This window comes from Thermobia domestica, chromosome 13, assembly GCF_964235325.1.
Source record: "Thermobia domestica chromosome 13, izTheDome1.hap1.1, whole genome shotgun sequence".
Classification (NCBI taxonomy): domain Eukaryota; kingdom Metazoa; phylum Arthropoda; class Insecta; order Zygentoma; family Lepismatidae; genus Thermobia; species Thermobia domestica.
The window spans coordinates 126,249,705-126,272,731 of NC_137466.1; the positions used below are offsets into that span (position 1 = coordinate 126,249,705).

The following is a 23,027-nucleotide window of genomic DNA, read 5'->3' on the forward strand; positions in this document are numbered from 1 at the left end:
GTGTCTCGTCTCAAAAATAATTGGCCCGTCTCTTCTCGTTTTTGATCAAGATGAGACGAGACACGAAAAAGTCTCGTCTCGTGGCAATATTAAAGCATATATGATACCAGTCGAGACGAGAGTTTAAAGCTGTGTCGTCTCTTCTTATGAAAACACTGTCTCGTCTCGTTTTCGAGACGAGACAGGAGACGAAAAATGTCTCGTTTCCTGGCAACACTAATTACATATTACTGTTAGATCAAAATTTTATGGCTGAAAAGTAGGTCTACACTATGCTCTATTTTAGTTCAGTACTATAATTAATTCAGAAGGTATCAACATAAAAGGTCTAAATTTCCTTTTAGTTTCACACGATTCGACAAAGGAACAAACAGGAAAATTTTAAAAACATAATAGAGGTTGTATTCAATACATCGATATTCAAAACACAGGAAACTACCAAAATTTAAAACATTGACACTTCCAAAATTCAGCTAACGTCATGTTAGGTTAGACTTCCTTAGAAATAAGATTTTCGCTATATCGGTGTTTTGAGTGTCGCTCTCTTAATAGACACCCACTTAATGAAGTATATAAAGTCTGATATAGCCTATATGCAATTATAAAGTATGCCTAAGACAGAATTAATTTTTGAACAGAAGAAATTATTTAGTAATTCAATATGAATCCCCAACCACAAGCCAAATTTGGTATTGATTTAACTTAGTCCGTTAGTCTGTAGCCTCGAATATTAGTCTTCTTTTACACAGCACTTGCACAGCATAGTCACCGACATATGTATCGATATGGCCTATGTATATAGGTAGTAAGGTAGATTTTTCGAAGAATATATAACTTTTTATTTAAAAAACGTTCGAACGGGGTAAAGGTCCGCAGCGGATTTTTACCCCACTCTCTCCGCGGATTTTTACCCCATTTTGCCATTGTGGAAAACTCTGCTAATTCCCGCCAAACAACAATAGAGCTCGATGAACTGCCTCCATTAAAAAAATAATAAATCTTTAGGTATATCAAAAGAAACATAATAATACATAAATCTATAATAACACCGGCGTCAAAGAAGTGCATTGTTTATTCTAAATTACATCAAACTATGCGAAAACGTAACTTACCTCATAGCTTTAAAGGTTTTAGTTGTAAAGCAACAAGACTTCGTATGTCACCTCTCCTTGATGATAACTCGTGATCTGAAAAGCAGTGGTGCCAGTTCAATTCTAAACTAACCTGCAAACGCCCTGCGGATCTTTGCCCTCCGCGGATCTTTGCCCCCAAATACCCTACCTATGTCTTATAATAGGAAATAAACCCCTATACATAACCATATAAGGTAATAACACCTCATCCAAGAGGATAAATTGGGCCAAAAAACAAACACGTGGTATAACGTATTGCTTACGTTTATATTTTGGCAATTTTGTACCCCTAGAAGGGAACGAGGTGGACCACCCAAATTTATTATAATACATGTTAGGGTCCAGTACTATAATACCAAATATATAAAATGAGCAATTTCCAAAATTTAAGGGGTGGGCCAAAGTACCCCTCCCAAATTTTTAAAGGGGTGCACAAATATACCCATATCTTATGAAAGGTAATGGACCCCTATACATGACCATATAACTATATAGGATAATAACACCTCATCAAAGGGGATAAAATCGACCAAAAACCAAACACGTGGTACTACGTATTGCTTACGTTTATATTTTGGCAATTTTTTACCCCTAAAAGGGAACGAGGTGGACCACCCAAATTTATCATAATACATATTAGGGTCCTGTACTATAATACCAAATGTTTAAATTGGTCAATTTCCAAAATTTAAGGGGTGGGCCAAGGTACCCCTCCCAAATTTTTAAAGGGGTGCATTAATATACCCATGTCTTATGAAAGGGAATGGACCCCTGTATACGCCCATATAACCATATAGGGTAATAACACCTCATCCAAGGGGATAAATTAGGTCAAAAACCCCCGAAATTTGACTTTTTGGCAATTTTTTACCCATGAAAGGGAACGACATAGACCCCCAATACGGATAGAGGTACATACTGTGGTCCTAGGCTACCATACCAAATTTTTAGATTTGGCAATTTCCAAAATTTAAGGGGGGTGGTCCTATGTACCCCTGCCAAAATTTAGGGGGTGGGCCATGGTACCCCTGCCAAAATTTAGAGGGAGTGGTCCTATGTACCCCTAGGTCATTGACCCCGGCCAGGGACCATGGGTCCTGAGGCAGGGACCCAGGGGCCAAAAAGTGTCCTAAAGTAACCCCATTACTACTTACGTTATGCTGATGTTCAAGAATCTTCCTTTTGACATGTGTGTACAGGAAACTATTCGATTGTTACTTTCTGTGTTGAATCTATTCAAAATATTTCAATCTTCAACCATGTATTTTGTTTAACCTGATGTAGCTCATTTTCTTATCCTTCCACTTGGACATCGTCATGTCCCATTTTTTGCGAGACTAAATCTTCTCAGCTTCGGAGAATTCTACTAAGAGGTTTCAAAGTTTGTCTTTTACGCTATTTCCGAATTTTTTTGATCTTTCGTTTGTCTCTTTTTGTCCTATATTGGCATTGAAGTATTTCATAACAATATTTGCAAAAAAAAATTTCTGTTATTAACCTCTCTAATTTCATAGCTTTTAATTTTTTGCACTCCCTCTTCTGAATGGCGTGTTGTGGGTGCCTGCAATAGGTGTCTAATATCTGACAGGAAGGAGATGTTAAAAATCAATTGAAGATATGTGGAACCGGCTGGATATACCACCAAATATCCCAGTTATGCAAATCGGAACTTTTTATTACATGATGAAACTTACAGGTTTAACTAATGATAAGATGGCAGACAAAGAATACTATCAGTAACAAGCTTGGCCAATACAGTGATTTTTCTTAAATAGCAAGAATCTTCTTTTACCAATCATGGCAGGATAAGCCAAGGTTCTCATTCTTCTAAAGTTAAACTTGAATGGGCATAGTAATGTTCAGATTCACACTCAGGCACAATATGCTAAAAAATACTTAGAGTTACAGACTTGTTGCTATTTAAAACTGGCCATTGTTACGTATAATGTAAAATCTCTGTCGTCAGAAGCAAGAGGACTCCGGAAGATCAACAGGAACATCGTCGGATTAAGCAAAATAAGGAAAGAAGATGAACGTGACCTGTCCTATTACAAAGAATCAGAATGTGACAAGATTGGTAATTGTGGATTTCTTGCTGAAAAACTGAAGAGCATGTCTTGGAGATAGTTCATCTAGTCGAGTAGCAAGGCTTGTCATCAAACTCTCCCGTATATATCAAAGATGCTCGAAAAACTTTCTTCTCACTTAGGCGCCAGTTACGAAAACCAGGTGACACAAAAATACAAAGCCAATTTGACGCATAATCCTATGTGTTTTTGTGTGCTGAGTGACAGACGGTCATGTTTCTTACGAGTCTCACTTCAACCTGCATTACAGTCACAGCTGCACACAGGGACGACTGAAGAAAATTTTCTAGGGTGGACTTATCTCCATGGTTGCTATATGGAGATAAGTCTGGTATTTAATATACGTGTTTTGCTATATTACATATACATTTTCGTGAGCCAGGGGGTCCAACCTTTCTCCCCTTTGGGCGCCTATGGTTGTATATGCGTTAGACTCTATCATGGTAAACGCGACCTGTCAACTTGTATTGTCGCGCATTATAGTGACCAAATGACAGATATAATGGTGTCGGGTATCATTAGGCACAACACGCGTTCTGTACTATGCATTTGAGCACAACCTCACCAGTCACCGCTACATCAAGAAATGCAGAGACCGAGGACATATGTTTTTCTTCAAACAACTCCACACGCCACATTTCATGAGGACATTGCCTAGCAAGATGTATCACGGATGCACAAATCTTTTTCAAGGGATAATGCTACTTTCTAGGGTTGCCACCTTTCCAAAGCAAAATATAGGCACAGTTCATGCAGCTAACGGGAGGGGAAAAGAAATGTATCAACAGCCTTTTTTCATAATAATGTAATATAAGTCCTTCTAGTGAAGAGCGAATCATATTTATCTAATTGCTAAAAGGAAAGTGAGGGATTTTAAATTATACAGGTGTGTTTCCTAATCGGAGGTCCTCGGTTCTCCAGGGGGCCGCAAGGTACTGAAAGGGGGCATTTTATTTTCATTAAACTTTACCTTGTCTTACTCACACCTGGGATATTTGTAATATACATTAGCTAGGCTTCAACCAGTCGAGAATAGAATACCAAACGAAAGAAAATAACACTACCAAAAGGCTGAAGATCCATCAATGAATGTTGAATTCATAATATTAGATCTAACTGGTATGATAGCCAAGGGCGCCGATTTCTCTGTAAATTTGGGGGGGGGCATTCAGATGCAGAAGGCATATATATGAGGAGTTTTAAGACAAATTGAATTTAAATTATGCTAAATATTGTATATGCATAAATACAATGCAGGGGTCCACATGAGCTTTGGGGGGGGGCAGGCTCCCTTGGCCCCCCAGGATCGGCGCAATTGATGATAGTTTGTTTCTGAATGTCTCCATTTATAACAGTAATGCATTGTCATGAATATCACGTTTAGTATTGTGAAATTGTACTTTATCATCTTATTTTAAACGATATTGGACTGCGGAGAATTAACAGCCGCTATAAGGGATTTAGTCATCAGAAAGATTTAGAAATGCTGATTTAGATCTTCTATTTTATACTAGCATCAATTACCCAATTCGCTGGGTTAAATCAAGAAAAAATAACAATATATTCCGTTAGTCACTTTTTACTACTACTGAAGCGCTCTCTGATACCGGTCATTTTCCATGATTTTTATATTTCTCTCCCCTCCTCCTCCCTCATGTTGCGTGGCTGAATTTAGATTTAAACAGCATCGGGAGGTGTCCCTGTTCGTCACAGCGACCCCAAAAACTATGGATTTGGCACTAATATCGGTCATTTTCGATGATTTTTATATACGAAATCGGAACGTAACGGAAGTGTCTCTTTCATCTCAGCGAACCCGAAAACCACAAATTCGACACTGATGTTGGTCATTTTCGATAATTTGTAAATGTCTCTCCCCCTCCCCAAACCCTGAGTTACACCGCCAAAGTGATACGACAAAAAACATCTCAGGTCAGGTCCGAACCTCATCTATGTTGAAAATTTGATCGAGATAGGTAAGATAGTTGAAGAGTGATGAAGTCACAAGACAGTCAGTTTCAATTTTATTTTTTACATGTACCTTCCCCTCCCCTACATTACACCGCCGAAGTAAAATAACAAAAATCGCCTCAGGTCCGAACCTCATCTATGTTGAAAATTTGATAGAGGTCGGTCGGGTAGTTCAAGAGTTATTTTTATTTATTTTTTTAAGCTTCTCCCCTAACCCTCCCCCCTAGGTCTACGGTCAAAGTGAAAATACAAGAAACATCTCTGTGCTGAACCTATGTCTCTAGTGTTGCCACGAGACGAGACGAGACGAGACTTCAGGCTGTCTCGTCTCGTCTCGAAAAAATGTGCGTGTCCCGTCTCGTGTCTCGTCTCAAGAGGTTCTGTCCCGTCTCGTCTCGTTTTGTCTCGTAAAAATGTAGCAGCATACCATGGGAACGAAAGTAAAATGTAGCAGGTTGCACCATGCTAATCAAGATACAACTAACAAGGGAAGAGAGGGAGATTATATATCGAAGTGGAAGATGGTTTATATACCAATCGAAAGCACTAATGAAGCCTATTACAAAACTGTAATAAAAATTTTCCGAATGCATATACTATGCGAGTTATATGAATATACAGGGTGTCCAGAAAATCCATTTCCACCCCTTGAAATCGCAAACGATGAGACAGATGCCAAAACTGGAAAACACGTTTTTGATCATTATGAAAGTACAATGTATCAAAGCAAACATTGTTGTCCCAGGGCCACCCGCAGAGTCCCAGGCGGGATCCAACTCAAAAATTACAAAAGGTAAGGGGGTCAAGCAGTATATCGTTCAAAATTTCTTGGGAAATGACAGTTTGACCGGCCGCCGTTTTGCACAAGGTAAATTTAGAGTATTGAGACTTGTTCCGTCTTCTTTCATTTCCCAAGAAGTTTCGAACGATATGCAACTTGACCCCCTTACCTTTTGTAATTTTTGAGTTGGACCCCGCCCAGTACACTGCGGGTGGCCTTGTGACAAGAATTTTCGCTTTGATACGTTGTACTTTTAAATGATCAAACGCATGTTTTCGAGTTTTGGCATCTGTCTTATCGTTTGCGATTTCAAGGGGTGGTAACGGATTATCTGGACACTCTATATATCCATATAACTCGCATAGTATATGTATTCGGAAAATTTTTATTACAGTTTTATAATAGGCTTCATTAGTGCTTTCGATTGGTATATAAACCATCTTCCACTTCGATGTATAATCTCCCTCTCTTCCCTTGTAAGTTACAAGTATTACCCAGAACACACAAGACAAGAAATGTCACGGTAGCTACACCGTGAAGCCTTTACCTCTGGTGTATGTGGTAGTCGGTTCGATCTCGGTTAGTGCCATGTGAGCTTTGTGGTGGACAAACATTGAATGTGTGTGGGGACCGCGGTGGCTCAGTGGTAGAGCGTTCACCTCTGGTGCTTGGGGTCTCGGGTTCGATCCCAGCCGCGCCAAGTGAACTTTGTGGTGGACAAACACAGTTTTCTCGGGGTTCTCCCGTTTCCTCCCACTTTTTTCATTCCACCATTTCATTCATTACTCATCATCACTATCTCCTTTAGCCTAACCGGCATAACCATGGGACGTAAAACTCAAAGATTTCATTTCATTTTTCGAATGTGTGTGTTTTCTCGAAGTTGTCTAGCATCCTACCACTTTCTTCATTCCACTAATTTTCCCATCATCCATTCGGCCAAAGTTGCCTAAAGGTCTTAAAAATAAATTCAAATAAGCTCACAAGGCAAGGACAAATAGTTTACAAGATAATATATCTCTGCTGTTAGTTGTCTGAGGCTTCTCGACCCTGGCTTCTTTTTTTTTTCCATTCTAAAACATTGAAATTTGTTTCACCAGTTTCAATACACGAATATACAGTAAATTGCTCATAGGTACGTCGAAGATGAAGACACTAATGTTAAATAATGTTTACACGACAAGCAAAGTTCGATGTAAAGGTGTCATCATCCCCGACACTATCGTATACTATCAGCCCACTTGCTTTATAGTGTCTGTATATATATATATATATATATATATATATATATATATATATATACATATATATATATATATATATATATATATATATATATATATATATATATATATATATATATATATATATTCATATATATATATATATATATATATAGATAGATAGATAGATAGATAGATAGATAGATAGATAGATAGATAGATAGATAGATAGATAGATATCTCACACGCCCAGTGTGTAAAGTTTTGTCGGTAGAAAAGTTAAACCGGATTGCCTTGCTTCCATACGAATAATGTAGGGAGAATGTGCTTATTTGTTGCACAGGAAACATATTGAAGTTACAGAGATTGATAAATTGCAATATATATATATATATATATATATATATATACAGAAAGAGAGAGAGAGAGATGGAGAGATATATAGATAAATAGAGAGATAGATATGTATGTACACTCTGATTTCATATATTTCAGCCTTTACGTTTCACAGTGTTAACCCATAACAATCCAAAAACTACTTTCCATTTTAGCATATATAGATTTGTTGCATTTTTTTTAAAGCTCGGAACCAAATAATTTTATTGAGTAATTGAAAGTATTTGATTGAAATTTTATATGTTACTGCACACTAAGCTCTACTTAAAGTGCCATAGTAATGGGAGCTGAACGACACATCGGACGAAAGAATGCTTGGGGCCAGTCTTCATCTCCATGGTTCAAATCTGTTCCCATAACCGCGGGATGTGTGCTACTATGTGGTGCTTGCCCCGTTTGTGCAACAAACTCATGACAGTACACCCAGATTAGCTAATGGCTAAAAAAAAAGTTGATTTTTGGGTGGCCATTTTGGATTAAAGTTCCTTATATTGTCGGGATCTATTCCCAATCATACAACGTACATCTTCATACCAAGCCGAGCGGTCTGCGGCGATAGACCATCGGCTTGAAGGTCCCGGGTTGAGTCCCGGAAGGGTCATGTGTATGGATTTTAACAACATTTGTTTTTTCATACTGTCAGGGGAGGGGAAATCGTACTGGATAAAAGGATTTCAGTCTGAAAAAAATGGAGAGAATATCCTCCCCAGGATACTTTCATGGGAGTAAGGAATTAGTAAAAATATAGGATATACATTTTATAGCAAGTTTAAAAACATGGTTTGGGTATCCTATTTCTTTTCTGTTAATTATATTCTTCAATGTTCGAATTTTGATCATTCTCATGATATTTTCTGCTTTCAACGGAGTTCCATGAATATTATACCAAATGTTCTTTACACTTATCAAGTTCGAGAGGTTTAGTGCGCCTGTAAGAAACAATTTCTGAAGATAATTCAGGTCCTAATGAATATTATTCACTAGGAAAGGGAAGTATTCCCCTCCTCTCGAAGCAGAGGGCAATTTCGCACTCTGGTCAGATCAAACATTTCCGCGTAACAAAACGAAGGTCCCCCTGTAAAGCCTCTTCACCTAAAGTGTTATTGTTAGTATCATAAATTTGCTGAAAGCAAACAATTTGAAGGGTTCGTCGATAATATCTTTGCTTCTTTTGTCGTCCGCCCGCCTTCCAAACGAAGAGGTGAATTTTACAACATGACTGCTGTATAATAAGCGAGCCATTGGTAAAATGGTAAAAGTGTGTTTTTATGTGTGTGTGTGTGAGAGAGAGAGAGAAGACAAAATTTTAGTTGCAAGATGACATACTTCAATTGCCGTTTTCGGTTCATATAGCAAAAAGAATACCGCCACCAGAGAATAAAGACAAGTGTAGACCTTACCCAGTTTTCGAATTGAATAGATGGTGGTGGTAGTTCGGTTTCTTGACCTTGTAAAAATCTTCTCTGTCTTTGATTTTGTTTGTCATCATTCCAGCCAGAAATAAAAAATTAAGAATTCCTCAGTTTACAGCAAGGGGAATTGGGGACAAGACATTAAGGATGATATTCCTGGAAGCTCATGTATCACGATTGTTTCATTCAACAGACAGAGGACACTTTTCTATGAAGGCTTTTCAACATGTTTTCTCAAAAAGGGATTTTCCTTTTGCAATCTATATGACCACTGGCAATTTCAATCTTGGCCATTCCCGCCAGCGCTTTCATTTTCGAGACACGAGACGAGACGAGACATTTCACGAGACGTCCCGTCTCGTCTCGTGTCTCGTCTCGTTTTCGGGACGGGACAAGTAGTCTGTCTCGTCTCGTGTCTCGTCTAAGAGGGTTCTGTCCCGTCTCGTGTCTCGTCTAGTTTACGAGACGAGACGAGACGAGACACGAGAAATGTCTCGTCTCGTGGCAACACTATATGTCTCTATGTTGGAAATTTGAAATAGATCGGTCTGGTGGTTCAAGAGTTATATAGCTTTATTTAATTATAAATATATATATCCCTCCCCTTCCCCACACCTAGGTTCTACCATCAAAGTGAAATTATAAAAGTCTTTACAGTCCCGAACCTCATCTATGTTGAAAATTTAGTTAATATCGGCCGGGTAGTTGGAGAGTTATTAAGTCACAAAACTAGTCACTTTTATTTTTATTTATATTGATTTTTGCATATCTCCCCCACCTACTCCTCCTCGCCTACATTGCTTCGTCAAAGTGAAATGATAAAAAAAAATCCAGGCCTGAATCTCATCCACGTTTAAAATTTGATCGAGATTGGTCATTTGGTTCAAGAGTTATTAAGTTTTAATTATTTTTTATAACTCCCCTCCTCCTCTCCCCCTAAGATCTAACGTCAAAGTGAATAGCTGAAAACACTTCCAGGCCAGAATCCCATCTACGTTAAAAAATTGATCGAGATCGGTCGAGCGGTTCAAGAGATTAAGAGTCACAAACATAGTCACCGGTGTTTCGTTGTTTCTCTGCCGTTAGTGGGCCGCTAATGATATAATTTTCAAAACGGATGTTGGCCCACCGCGGATCGTCCCTGCGGGGCCGCCAATGTTTGGCGAGATGTTGCTAGTTGCCCATCGGTGGTCAACCGAGGCTTACGGCGTGGAGTTATCAGCTCCTCTCAGTTTTGGTGTTACTGATGACCGGCTTCAATCAGAACTAACAACGGTCGAAAGTATGATAGGGGAAACGAAAGAAAGTAACTAAGGAAAAGAAACAGAAGAGTAGAATAGACGAAAGAAAGAAAAAGAGAACGCAGTTCTTACATACAATGAAATTTGATAAATACAGTATTATTTCTGAAAAATGGGAAAATCAATGAAATTCTTAGAAATGGTAAAACGGATTATTGTTGTTACGTTGAATGCGCAAAACTAACAAATTTATTTGGGGATAGGATTGAGCCCGATAACTGTCATCTTTAAACAGTCATAAGTCAGCTTGAACAAAACTTTATTAGTCGAAATAAGAACTATTACAATCAACATATAGACCCTATTTACCAACGAGAAACAAGCTTATTATCGCGGTAGCATAAGAAATCCGGAGTTCTGGGGCCGATGAAGGCGGCTTTTGGATCGTTTTTGTTTTTAAAGCATTTTTCGTGCAAGAAGTCTTCGAGATGCCTAGTCGGACGAGTATGGTGGGTGGTCGAGAGCCTCATAACTCAACTCGTGCAACTGTTGTCGTGCAGACGCTCCAATAACGATGATAATAATAATAATAGTCATCAATTTCATCTGTAAATATAAAAGTCAAGAACTATTACAGTCCTGACAGGGCTACGTGGAACATTTTCCTTGGATTCGGACGGTGGTAACCCCAGTACTTCCTAGCCTCTATGGTGACATATCCAACTACGTGGGACGTAGTTAGTCGACATCTTGCTTTTCACGTTCTCCAGCAAACTGTGGATGACGTGTGGATTCGATGCCACGACCTTTAGAGGTTTTAATTGCATCACGGGAAAGCTTCATGTTATACTGATTTTTCAAGGATTGTTCTTCATTTCTGAAATTGTGATCATTAAAATATAACGAATATGCATATCAACTTAGTTCCACTCAGAAATGTCTTTCCTGGTACTGCAATTTTCACAAACAGCAATACATGTACTACTAGAAGTATATTACACTCTAACTATTCCGGCCGATATCGGACCAAGCAGTGCCAAACTGCAGAAAGATAATTTAAACAAGAATTTAAGGAGTGATTTAAAAAAATGATCAAACGATTGTGATCTTGGCCAAGAATTTTAGGAATGATCCAAAAAATACATCAAAAGATTGCGATCTTGGTCAATAATTACTTTTTGGATCAGGGGCTACACAATTTTTGAACGGGCCCTAAATCGAGTTTTCGTATTTCTTTTTTTTCTTTTCTTTCTTTTTTTAACAGAATAAGCACATCATACTGAGTTAACTGGTAGTTTGGGTTTTGCTACATTATATATAGTTCTCCAGACATAAGGCGTACAAGAAAATGTTTGAAATATATTGGATCTTTTGATGCATTTTTGGATTAGAGGCCCCCAAATTTTTGAACGGGCCCTAAATCGAGTTTTCGTATTTTCTTTAACAGAATAAGCACACCATACTGAGTTAAGTGATAGCTTCAGTTTGATACACTTTTGTATGTAGTTCTCCAGATATAAAGCCTACAAGAAAATCTCTTCCTGAAATATTGGATCTTTTAACCCAAAAAGGCATTTGAATAACATGAACTACTGTTTATATACTGTACAGCACATATTCTTATTACAGACGAGACGAAATAAATAAATGAAAAGAACACTGATCTCTGGGTAGGAGACCTGCAGTGACGTGCCCCCACCCCTCCATTCTCGAATTTGCCCAGAAAACGCCAAATTATTCAACGGGCCGAAATAGTGGACGGCTGGATTACACAGAAATCAATGTATTTTATTTACTAGCAATTAAAATACTGGAATACCTTCAATATCGCAGTTATGTTGCAATAAAAAAAAAAAACAACACAATAATTGAATCCGTAGTAACCAGGATAAATAATGTTATCATTGTCAAAGATTTTTCTAATATATTAGTTAAATTCAGCTCAAAAGAAATGTGTTAAAAGTATTAAGTAAAGAACCGAAGGTGCATTTAGAAAAAAATCTTTTTATTTTTCTTTATATATAACGAGACATAAGGGAAAATAAATATTTACAAGTACTTCATGCAAAGGTGGATAGTTTGCTGGTAAGTGGGGAGCATGCGCCAGCGGATGACAAATGAACCGCTACAAGTGTGCTCTCTGAAGAATGCATTTCTATGATGGTATTAACACAACTTAATTTTTACACAGGCCAGTGGTCCCAGCATAACTACCATATTAACGTGTAATTGTAATACCAAAGGTCCAGTGTTCTGTTAACACAGACTCGGCGTTACCAGTTTGACACGGCCGGTATTCATTTGCAGTATGAAAATAACATCATTGTTGTCTTAAAGAAACAAGTGGGTTGAACCAAGAAAGGCGGAAATAGGAAAAAGAAAAGGTTTTCTTTTCATTTATACACCAAGTGCTACCAATGGCAATCTGATTTCGATGTTCCTACACTTGTTCTCTGCAGGGGCGGATCCAGGGGGGAGGGCGATTGCCCTCCCCCAGAAAAGGAAACTTATTTATTTATTTAGCAATCACCAGATACAGCTCAGAGGCCATTTTATACTGGATATCTAACAACTAACAACCTTCTTTTTTTGTATATAAATAAAACCCATCCCAGAGTTTGGAGCTCTTAAAAGTAGCTCTAAGTAGCAGTATTACAGCCCACCGCCCTCCCTAAAAGTCTGCCCTGGATCCGTCCCTGGTTCTCTGCGTATTTCAACACATTCAATGACGTGTATGATTACATTGACATTCATTTCCCAATGCTCTTTTATTCAGCAAGAATGGTTGTCAACTCCAAACATTAAAGTGCACTATGTTCCTCTTTTCCGCCGACTATATTCCATTCCTCGTAATCATTTACACATATTTATGCCACATACATTTTTATCCTTCATAATAGTTATTTCTGTTTAATTAGAAAGAAAATGTTTTTGTAAACGTTATTGTTTGGTAACGATACATAAAACAACAACAATAGTGTATTACTAAAATCATTCCATACTACAAATTACCATGTCAGGTAATTGATATTACCACTACATTTTAACAGTTTACTCCAAAATCTGGTGAGTTGAAGTAGCACCAGAAATGTATTAAAATTTAACACACAAGCCACTGTGTTGAACTAATACAGCATTTTTTTTCTTTTATTGTGTGGTGACTCGAACTAAACGTAATTCTGATTTCATGTATAGTGGCTATAACTCGTGGCCGTGATAATTCGAATTTAGAGTACACTAACTGGAATTCTGATATTACATTATAAACTTGGCGAAATACGATAATAGAGGTATTTCTGTAGAAGTTCTCAAATGTGGCAATTTCTTTTTGAGTCACAAAATACTACCCTGACATAAGTAAGTAAGTATCCGAAAAGTAAACCCATGGACATTGCTGCGTACCAGTGCACAGCAAGTAAAACTTCAAAATCCTACGTTTCATGCAATGCCGGATTTACGTATAAGCTAAACAAGCTATAGCTTAGGGCCCCACGCTCCTGGAGGCCCCAAAAATTAAGAAAAAATTGAATGCACATTTCCAAAGTATGAGAAAAACAATAAATAAAATGAAATCTACATATAGCAACAGTGCTTCGTTTGTGTAGGCTCTATGATATAAGTAATGAGGCCCCTTCTGCTAAACTGCTTCCTAAAATATCACTAGGTTCTTCATTTGTGTATATAGGGTTCTACATTCATCTGGATACATAAAGGGCTTCATTATCTTCAGTAGCTTAGGGCCCCACCAAACCTAAATCCTGCTTTGGTTTCATGGTATCCAGTAAGTCATCGATGGTATTCTATGACAGGGGATACCATTCGTCGCTGAGTGCCTTAAGTAACTGTTATTTGTGTACCCGTTTGAGTAACTTTAGTTGTAGGAGATACCACACATTTTCAATACAGTTCGTGTCCGAGGATTATCCAGGCCACGAAATTTGAAACTCATTTTGCCTCTAGCAGGTGGTCATCTTTGTCCTAAGACATCCATGTATTGTATGGTATCCTGTAACTGCAAAATATGAAGTTACTATGACCACCTTTCCAAATTGCACCCTCTATCGCGTATCACCATACGGATGGTACAATCGTGGTATGTTAATCGTTCCAATGCTCACTGTGATCGCTGACTGAGAGAATTAGCAAATTCAGAGAAAGGAACATGGTTCAAAAGTATTGTGGCATGTTGACTTTGTGGCGGCCCAATTGTGTATCCGCCATTTGTGGTTATTTGTTTGGTGAAGCGTCGATACATTTCTGCATTATCCAAATATTGCAAAACACTTTGTGTTGATGTGTTAGTGATCGACGGTGGGTTGGATTGAGTTTGAGTTTAGCGTTCCTTTCAGCAGCGACACTATATTTGAGCCACATGAGCTCCCACAGGAAATCAAATGTGGGTCTTCTGCAAAAAGGAGATGTACGCTAACCATATAGGCCCGAGAAGTTCGATCAATAGTAGGTATGGAGGCGATTCAATTTGCATATTTGGATGGGTGAGTTCACGTACCCCGATCGACTGCACATTTTGGGCTGGCGTTAATCCAGTTAAATGTGATTTTTGGTCTATACATTCTTTCCGTTCAGCGATAATAGTTTGAAATACACTATAACATTGTTAACAATCACTAAAGATACACAACACAGCACCGATGTTGCACTGACTTCTATCATACTCCCAAGGTCCACTTATGCGACCTCGGGTAAACCCCACCAGCTCCTTATATCTACGTCTGCTAGTCACGGTGTAACTTCTACTACATACTTACACCACTATATATGTCACACACCTTGGCTGTTAGAATTCGTGTTTCCCACGAATCAAGTCCTGAGGGTATGTATTTACTTATGTCAGGGTTGTATATATAATGCTTGTTGTTAGGTAGTTCATATTTATTAATTTCTGTAGCTTTCTTATCAAAGATTGACAACTAGTTGACGTTCTCTTGGATCTTTTGTCTCAGCAGCATCAACTCGGCATTCGATGAGTTAAGGGTCCACGTCCCCACCTTCCCTTACGAGAAGCGTCTCTCCAAGATAGACACGTTACGACTCGCAATTGCTTATATTGCTTTACTTCGAGAAGTTCTCGTATCAGACTATGATCCTCTTACTTATGTTGAGAAATGCTTGAAAGGTGAAATCAAAGCAGAACGAGCGGAATGGAATACAAGTGGTAAGAAGTTAATTATTTTTCAGTAATTGTAGATTAATAAGATTTTATGGATTTGCTTTTACTTCCATATTTTTATATGAAATATATAAATTGTGCATTGAATTATACTGACACTTCATTTTCGTATCTTGATAATTGGAAACAAATAAATGGGCCTATAGCTTCAAGACGATCTTAATTTACTATGTAATTTTTCACTTCTTAAGAACTAAATTAGGAGTAATTAATCAATTGAAAGAACTTCAAATGTGCATTGTGTTAATAAGAAATTATCCAGTATAAGATTACAAAACTATTAATTACGTTGATTAATTCATATAACCTGTCCATGTTGATGATCTGTGCTATTACAATTGTTGGAACTTATTTATTTATCATATATCTAGGTAGTAATGCGATATTAAATTTTTCCAGTTAAAAGAGTAGGTTAATTCTAACAACGGACCCCTTTATATGAGTATGCAATAGCTCATTATAGATTTTTTTTTAAAAATTTAGCTTCCAATTCTGCAGCGGTCACATCGTCGTGGATGAATTATAGTCGAAACAAAACAACTGTTAGGTTAAGATTTTATGCGTCGTATAGGAACATTTTTATTCTACAATTGTTCACAAATGGCACATAAAACTATTGCATAAGGATTACATTAGATATTAACACACATATATATTTTAACATCTTAGTCTACTGTAAAATATCACGTATATATAAAATGGTAATGATAAACGTGACAAAACAACAACTGTTAGTTAACAATAGCCATTAGGATTTAAGAATTTATTTACGTTGACGATAGTATGGTATTATTTTATATGTTTTCGTATATTATACATAAACACATTTATCAAAAATTATTTCAGCTAACTATTGTAATAGCTTTTTTTGTATATTATCTTCAGAAACGTTTCAGGGGAAGCCCGGGAAAATTTTCCTTCTTGGAGGAAAATTCTTTGTTAAATTTTGAATACTTCAATTAAAAACAAAAGAGCCAACAGGAAAAAAAAAAAAGCTTCTCTTTCTGAAGGTCAAAAACGTGAATATAGCTTGAATTTTGCACGAATATATATTTCGATATCTGAATATTGTAAGTTTAGTTACAGAAACATTTAAAAACTCATCAAATTCACCATATATATATACACACAGTAATTTTTAAGTAAAATCCATTGTGATAACATTGAGTAACAGAGTTGTTTTAATATACTATGATAATAAAACATTCTGAAGTCGTACTGTCTTCTAATGTTAATAATACTTATTACTTGTCCTGGATGGTATTTCAAATGAATGATGCACTTCTGGTAAGATAGCTACAGCTTGAGTTCTTACTAGTATTTGAAGCGTCATAATTCCTTGGTGTTTAAAGTGTCACAATGGTTTATGAGATGTAGATCTGTAGTGTAACATTCAATCCGAATTACATCTATTGGATATCAAATCCCGACCTCCGAACCAAAGACGAGACCACAAGATCGTTTGTAACAATAGTTAACCATATTTGTTGTCTTTGTGCTAAATTTTTACACATTTTCGTTTTGTGAAATTTATTATTATTATTATTCCAGATCTGACAGCTAGACTTTCATGGATAAACTGGGAGAACCTTGGTGTCAACCCAAATAGGCGTAGTGTTCTGACTACACTTGCTTTAACAGCTGATAATATGAACAATTAAATCTGTCTCCAGTCGTTTTCGTGATTCGTGCAATGAGTAATGTGTGATTTTTTTTTTTTTTTTTTTTTTTTGACGAACAGGTATCTCAATTAACTGAAAGATATAAAATATTTCAACGTAGGTTGTAATTCCAAGGAGTTTAGTTAGTATACTGAGAATTAATGCTGAAGATTTATCAGTTATAATTTCTAGAAGCAAGGTTGAATTTCTAATTGATTGCATCTTGTTACTTATATATCTGTCTACAAAATTCAAAATGCTTAGTGTGATGTTTTGAAACCTATGTGTTGCCAAAGGGTTGCTACTGACTCCTAACAAGCATCTACTGTATGATTATTCAAGAGGTCGTAAATGACTCATCTACAATATTACCTACTGGAAATGAGAAACAACAACTAGGAAATTCTAACTCTTATCAAGTGATAAGTTGAAATTAAAATATGTGTATAACAATTTTTAAAAAATCGGTAACAAAACAGTTCTGGACATAAATGAGTTATCACAATTTTATTTTTATTACTCAACTTTTAAGAAGGAATTGCATTCAAAATTACTATTAAAAAGTATATAGCAAAGTAGTAGTCATTAAAAGCAACTTAATCACAGGCTTCGCCAACAATTATTAAATATGTCATTACACATTATTTAACATTTCGTTCCAAAATTGAGTGTTCAACCAAAGTTTGCAATCACTGATCATAACAGGATAACTCATTTGATTTGATAATTGGGTCCTTATCCAATAGAATTTCTATTTAAACAAACAAACGTAGTGCATTTAACGATCTAACTGAAACCAGTGATAATTTTGAATTTCTGGAATATAAATGATTGCAGTCATTTGACGTCTTCCATGTTGGGTCATAACGTCCTCTGACCTAATGACGTATTAGTTTTTAAAATATATAATATTAACTTGAATTAAGATATAGATGGATATTTTCAGGCCTATATAATTCGAAGAAATACTAATAGGTGGAAACTAATAACTATAATCCAGGTCTTTCAGTGGAGAATTTCAAACATGTTTATTTGATAGTGAAGCAGAAGAAACTTAAATATGATGGTTACTAGCATAAAATTTTAAACGAAAACATACTTTTCTATCAGGGGCAAGGTGTGTATGTGTTGTTACATTTAACTTCCAATAATGGAGTAAGAAAAACACTTTACCCAATTTTACACAAATATGAATTGTCTATTATACAGTAGATAATAAAAACTAGAGTAAAATATAATTACTGATTTTAATTTAAAAAGCAAATTGAGTATTATAAGAAAAGACAACTTACTGATTGTGTGATACTTCACTTTAAAACTAATACAATTTCCTTTATACTTGACAAAAAATGTAATATAGAAAATGCAAACTAACAGTCATATCAAAATAACTGGAATCCCTATTGTCGTCCGTGCACGATCAAGGAATACTTGAACAAGAATACTAAATGAAAATTATATAATCAAAATCCTTATGGAGATGGTGGCAGAGCGCTTACTTCTGTGAAGTGGGTCCCTGATTCGACCCCAGACCATACGAATTTGTAGTGAACATCGGTTTTCTTAGAGTTCTCCCACATTTTCATTTCATTAAATAATTCATACTCACCCACTCTCATGATTCATCCGTCTTCTTAGCCTAAAGGGCATAATCGTCGGACTATTTCAAGACCCTTCATTGTTGTCTTGAAAGCAATAGAATTTGAATTTCGCTCATTAAATCTTGTGTCACATTTATAAACATTTTCATTCAAAGCTTTCGGCTATCAATCAGTGTCCAATAGTGAAAATAAACGCAGCATGGGGAGCTCCGATACATAACTTTGTATGTGACTACCCTATATGAAGCATTCTCTATCATATGGTGATTAACTCCCTTTTTTACTATATACATTTTTTAAAAAAGAAAAACATCAAGGTTGGATGTTAATTCGTATTCAGCCTAGTATATAAATTTTATTTCAATCTTGTACAAAATAGGAAGCTATTTAAACATCTTGCAAGAATTACCTGAAATGTCTTTAATATTTTTATTATATATCATATTTTTTAAGAACATTAAGATACTTGTTCGACGATCTTCAATTTTTCTGGATTGTACCTTAATATGCCTTTGAGAGATTCTCCTGTTCAAGTTCTGTTAGGTCATTACGGACAGCATGTTTGTAATACAGTAAATTCTACTTTGTGTGATTATCATTAAAATGTGAGAAAGCTGTTAACAGGAATATTCACGGACACTGGTATAAAATTTGTTTCTAAATTTTACTTTTGCAGTAATTATCTTTCAAGATTAATTCCAGTGAAAAGCCTGACTGAAATTCTTTGAAAGATTCTTGTCATATTTATATATGAATAAATTAGAATGCAACTATAGGGAAAATAGAATTTGAGTTAAAAAATGAAATATTTGACTTCGTTTGTATATAGACTCATTCCCAGTGACATTACATTCTACACCGACATTTTAAGTCTTTGTTCTTAATTATATTCGATGTATAAAAACATGGAAACACCACTTAAAAGAATTAGTTTATGTGTTACACATTTACTATAATGTGGCTGTAAATTATACAAATGAAATTGAAATTTTTTTCAAAAACCTTTGTCATTCCAAGATTTAAACTAATCACGATATTTTTCAATATATAATCTACAGCCGTAAGTTTTTAAGTTGTTAAACATCTGTGTACAGTGGATATGTACTGTTATGTGTCCTTACTGTGTTGTCTAAATAACAGATTTATTTAAATTTGTTTCGTAGAATACTTTTTGTTATTATTGTGTTAATATTAGGTGATACACTTGGAATTTGTTATTGTCATTGTTGAGTTGATAAATATGTATATACATATGAAAAACCAAATAAAAATGTAATAAAGAATTAAAATTGTATTACTGGGAATGTTATTTAAACAATTGTTAAAACCAACATATAGTTAAACACATATAACGTCTTCTTACACACCACCTGTTATTATTATCTTAATAGAGTAGTTCATTTAGCTTAATGAGTGTTCACAATTTTATAGAATAGCTAATTGAAGGAATAGTTGTAAATATTCAATGGATATTAATACAAATGGCCGTGGTGAGCGTGTAGTGCGCCACTCCGCACTCTGGACCGCACTTCAAATGAAAACACACACACAAAAAAAAGTTGCGAAATGTAAATTTAATTTTATTTAAAATTTTGTTTTAATTGATGAGTTTACATTTTATTTTCTGTTATTACATTTAGTATTATTACGCTTCGTTCTTTGAAGTTTACTAATTTGTTAAAAGTGGGCGGAAGTGTTTCACATTTGTTGCACAAGCCGAAAAAAAAAAAAAAAAAGATTGATGTATGTACTACAAGATATATTACGATATTATATCAGCAAAATTAACTTCAAAAGAAATAAGTTTCAAGTTTTTCAGACTATAATTGTCAAAATAATTAATTTAATTTTACCCCTTCGTAGAATAATCAGATTATTCAATAGTAAATTTAGCAATTTGACTGAAGAGAAAAGTGTGCAGTAAAATGTGGCACAATAAAAGCCTATTTAGCAACTATTACTAAGTGTAAATGTCTCGCTTTAAAATTGCAATGATGGTTTGCTTAGCCATGAACTAAACGAACTAAAGGGCTACGAAGGAAATTAATTATGGGATGAACGATATATAACATTTTCGTGTGGTTCTCAGCGCTCGAAATCACGCACATCCCTTCTTAGAATAAAAGTACACAAAGCCTAATTTATGACTACGTAACACCAGGAAAGGAAGACTCAACTAATCCTACTTATAGTAATATTACCACTAGCAATACAACTACGGATACTAACTTCTTGCTACATTACTTCTACGTTCCTATCACTAAGAAGTACTACTACCTTTACATTACTATTACTATTTCCACTAGACCTACTAATAGCTACTTAATACTACGCAAACTATAATTAATGCATGCATAGTAAAGTTAATACTTCTAATTACTAATCTAAATATTTATACAGTTACTAACGCTAGCAAAACTACATTACTTATAAGCTACTAAATTACGAACCAACTAAGTTACCATGGATACAAGCTGCGACAATATCTCAAAGACATTTGGAATGTGAAATAAAGAAAAGTTATTAAATAAATTGTGTATACTTACACTGATGATGTAATGTTAATATTTCGTATATGGCGTTTTGGTTTCATTTAACTTAATATATGCCATATCTAACATTTAAATTTTGGTCCAGGTTATTTAATTGCTTAACTTGTATAAATAAGTTTTGTTTTAACAATCAAACAAATGTAATTCTTAGTTACAGTTGTATCACTTCATACGAGTTGTTTGTCGGGATTCGCTCTTTTTTTTCCTCCTCGAACCTAATCTTCCTCAATAGCTTTTTTGAATCCATTGGATTCAGAGGGCGACTCGAACGGGCCTTCTTTTTGTCTTAAATACCACCTTTTAATCGTTATCTGTTGTGGGATCGAGGAATTCACCTAACCAATTGTGATGTCACCTTGGAGAGTGTACCACTACAAGCACTTTCTTTGTGTGATTAGTAAAACTTTGTGACACGTGTCTTCTGACTTGGATGTGTATCTGAGTTGACCTCGTTTATTCGAATTCTATGTCAGTTGCTAGAATTTCTGACATTAACACTGTAAACCAATTGGAGGGCTATTCTTGACTCAAGAAGTAACGAAATGCGGGACGTGGGACTAGAGCCAAGAATATTGGAGATAGATGTGCTAACTATATATCACACAGTAAATGTACACCATCTAGCCATTCGGGATCTGAATTTTCTTTTAACTATTTATACTTCGTAGAGATAGAACAAAGCCAAATGCTTACTGACGTGATATCAAACCATATCTGATATTCCATTAAAAATGTAGCAGTGCCTTCTGCATTAAATCCTGCAATAACATATGGAGTAGAACAACTGAATTTTATCTGCTATGGAACAATCCGTAGAGATACCTCCTGGCTTCTTGAGACTGCGGGAGGTTAGAGTGCTTGACATCACGAATAATAATTGACGTGTACAAGCGACTACCTGTGTAATGAATTCATAATTACTGACTTTCCTAACTCCCTAATCCTAACTCTCAACCCATTTCCCTCCTCCAGCTCGATAATTACTCGTACTAGTTAGCCATATTCCTTTTTGAACCATAGGGGAAATAAACTCGCCACCTATCCCAGCTCTACTGACTCTAGTGGCCCTCTTAGCTAGATTAGGGTAAGTGAACTAGAACCTGTCTCCGGGCAGAACGTTCATGAGGGCAGGCATGAAACATGGATCTGAATACAACGGAAATATGGTAATATTTCTTTACAACGCGCCCATAAATTTATTTCAAACTGAAAACGGGACTAGTGTTTCTTGTAGAATCGAAATGAATTTCAGGAAGGATAGCGCGCATGATCTCGAATTTGATTCCTGGTGGAGGTAGAGATTTTTTTATGTTGACTCAGCATCGTGAAGCACTTCGGAAGCAATTTGAATTAAGAGAAACTAAAATAAAGACAAGAAAACTTAAAGTATATGATGAAAACATATATGTTATCCATGTTATCATCCAATTAAAACACTGCTCAATTGTTTATCCGCCCTAGTCATTAGTAGTCTGTAATTGTGTTATTCAGCCGGTTCGCCGGTTCAAATTATATTTGAAGGGCTCGGGAGGAAAACATGGAAAGTGACAATTGTGCTATTTTTGAATTGGATAGTTTGGCAAGCTGTAAGAAAAAGAAAAAAAACAGTATATCACATGGCATGCAGTTTTATTATGATATGGTAAACATATATATGTACAGGGTGCGGCACGTAAAACCGGCCCGTCGTAATGTCATGGTATATTGCGTTTCTGGCGACAATTAACTTATTTTCAGCTTCCTACCAAGAGAAAGCGTGTCAAGCCGGGGTCGAGACA

The 23,027-nt window shown here is 35.9% G+C and overlaps 1 protein-coding gene across 4 annotated transcripts in view; it reads left to right on the forward strand.

The window, feature by feature from the left end:
• The window catches only part of LOC145668489 (uncharacterized), a 64,704-nt gene extending 44,713 nt beyond the window's left edge, over positions 1-19,991 (forward strand). For 2 of the 4 annotated variants that reach the window (XM_081736434.1, XM_081736432.1), the window contains exons 3-4: positions 15,209-15,420; positions 16,987-19,991. In XM_081736434.1, the coding sequence (XP_081592560.1) occupies positions 15,209-15,420; positions 16,987-17,096 (322 nt within the window). In that variant the 3' untranslated portion in view covers positions 17,097-19,991. The remainder of the gene's footprint in view (positions 1-15,208; positions 15,421-16,986) is intronic. The other 2 variants (XM_081736435.1, XM_081736433.1) reach the window with 1 other exon arrangement.
• The last annotated feature ends 3,036 nt before the right edge of the window (positions 19,992-23,027 follow it).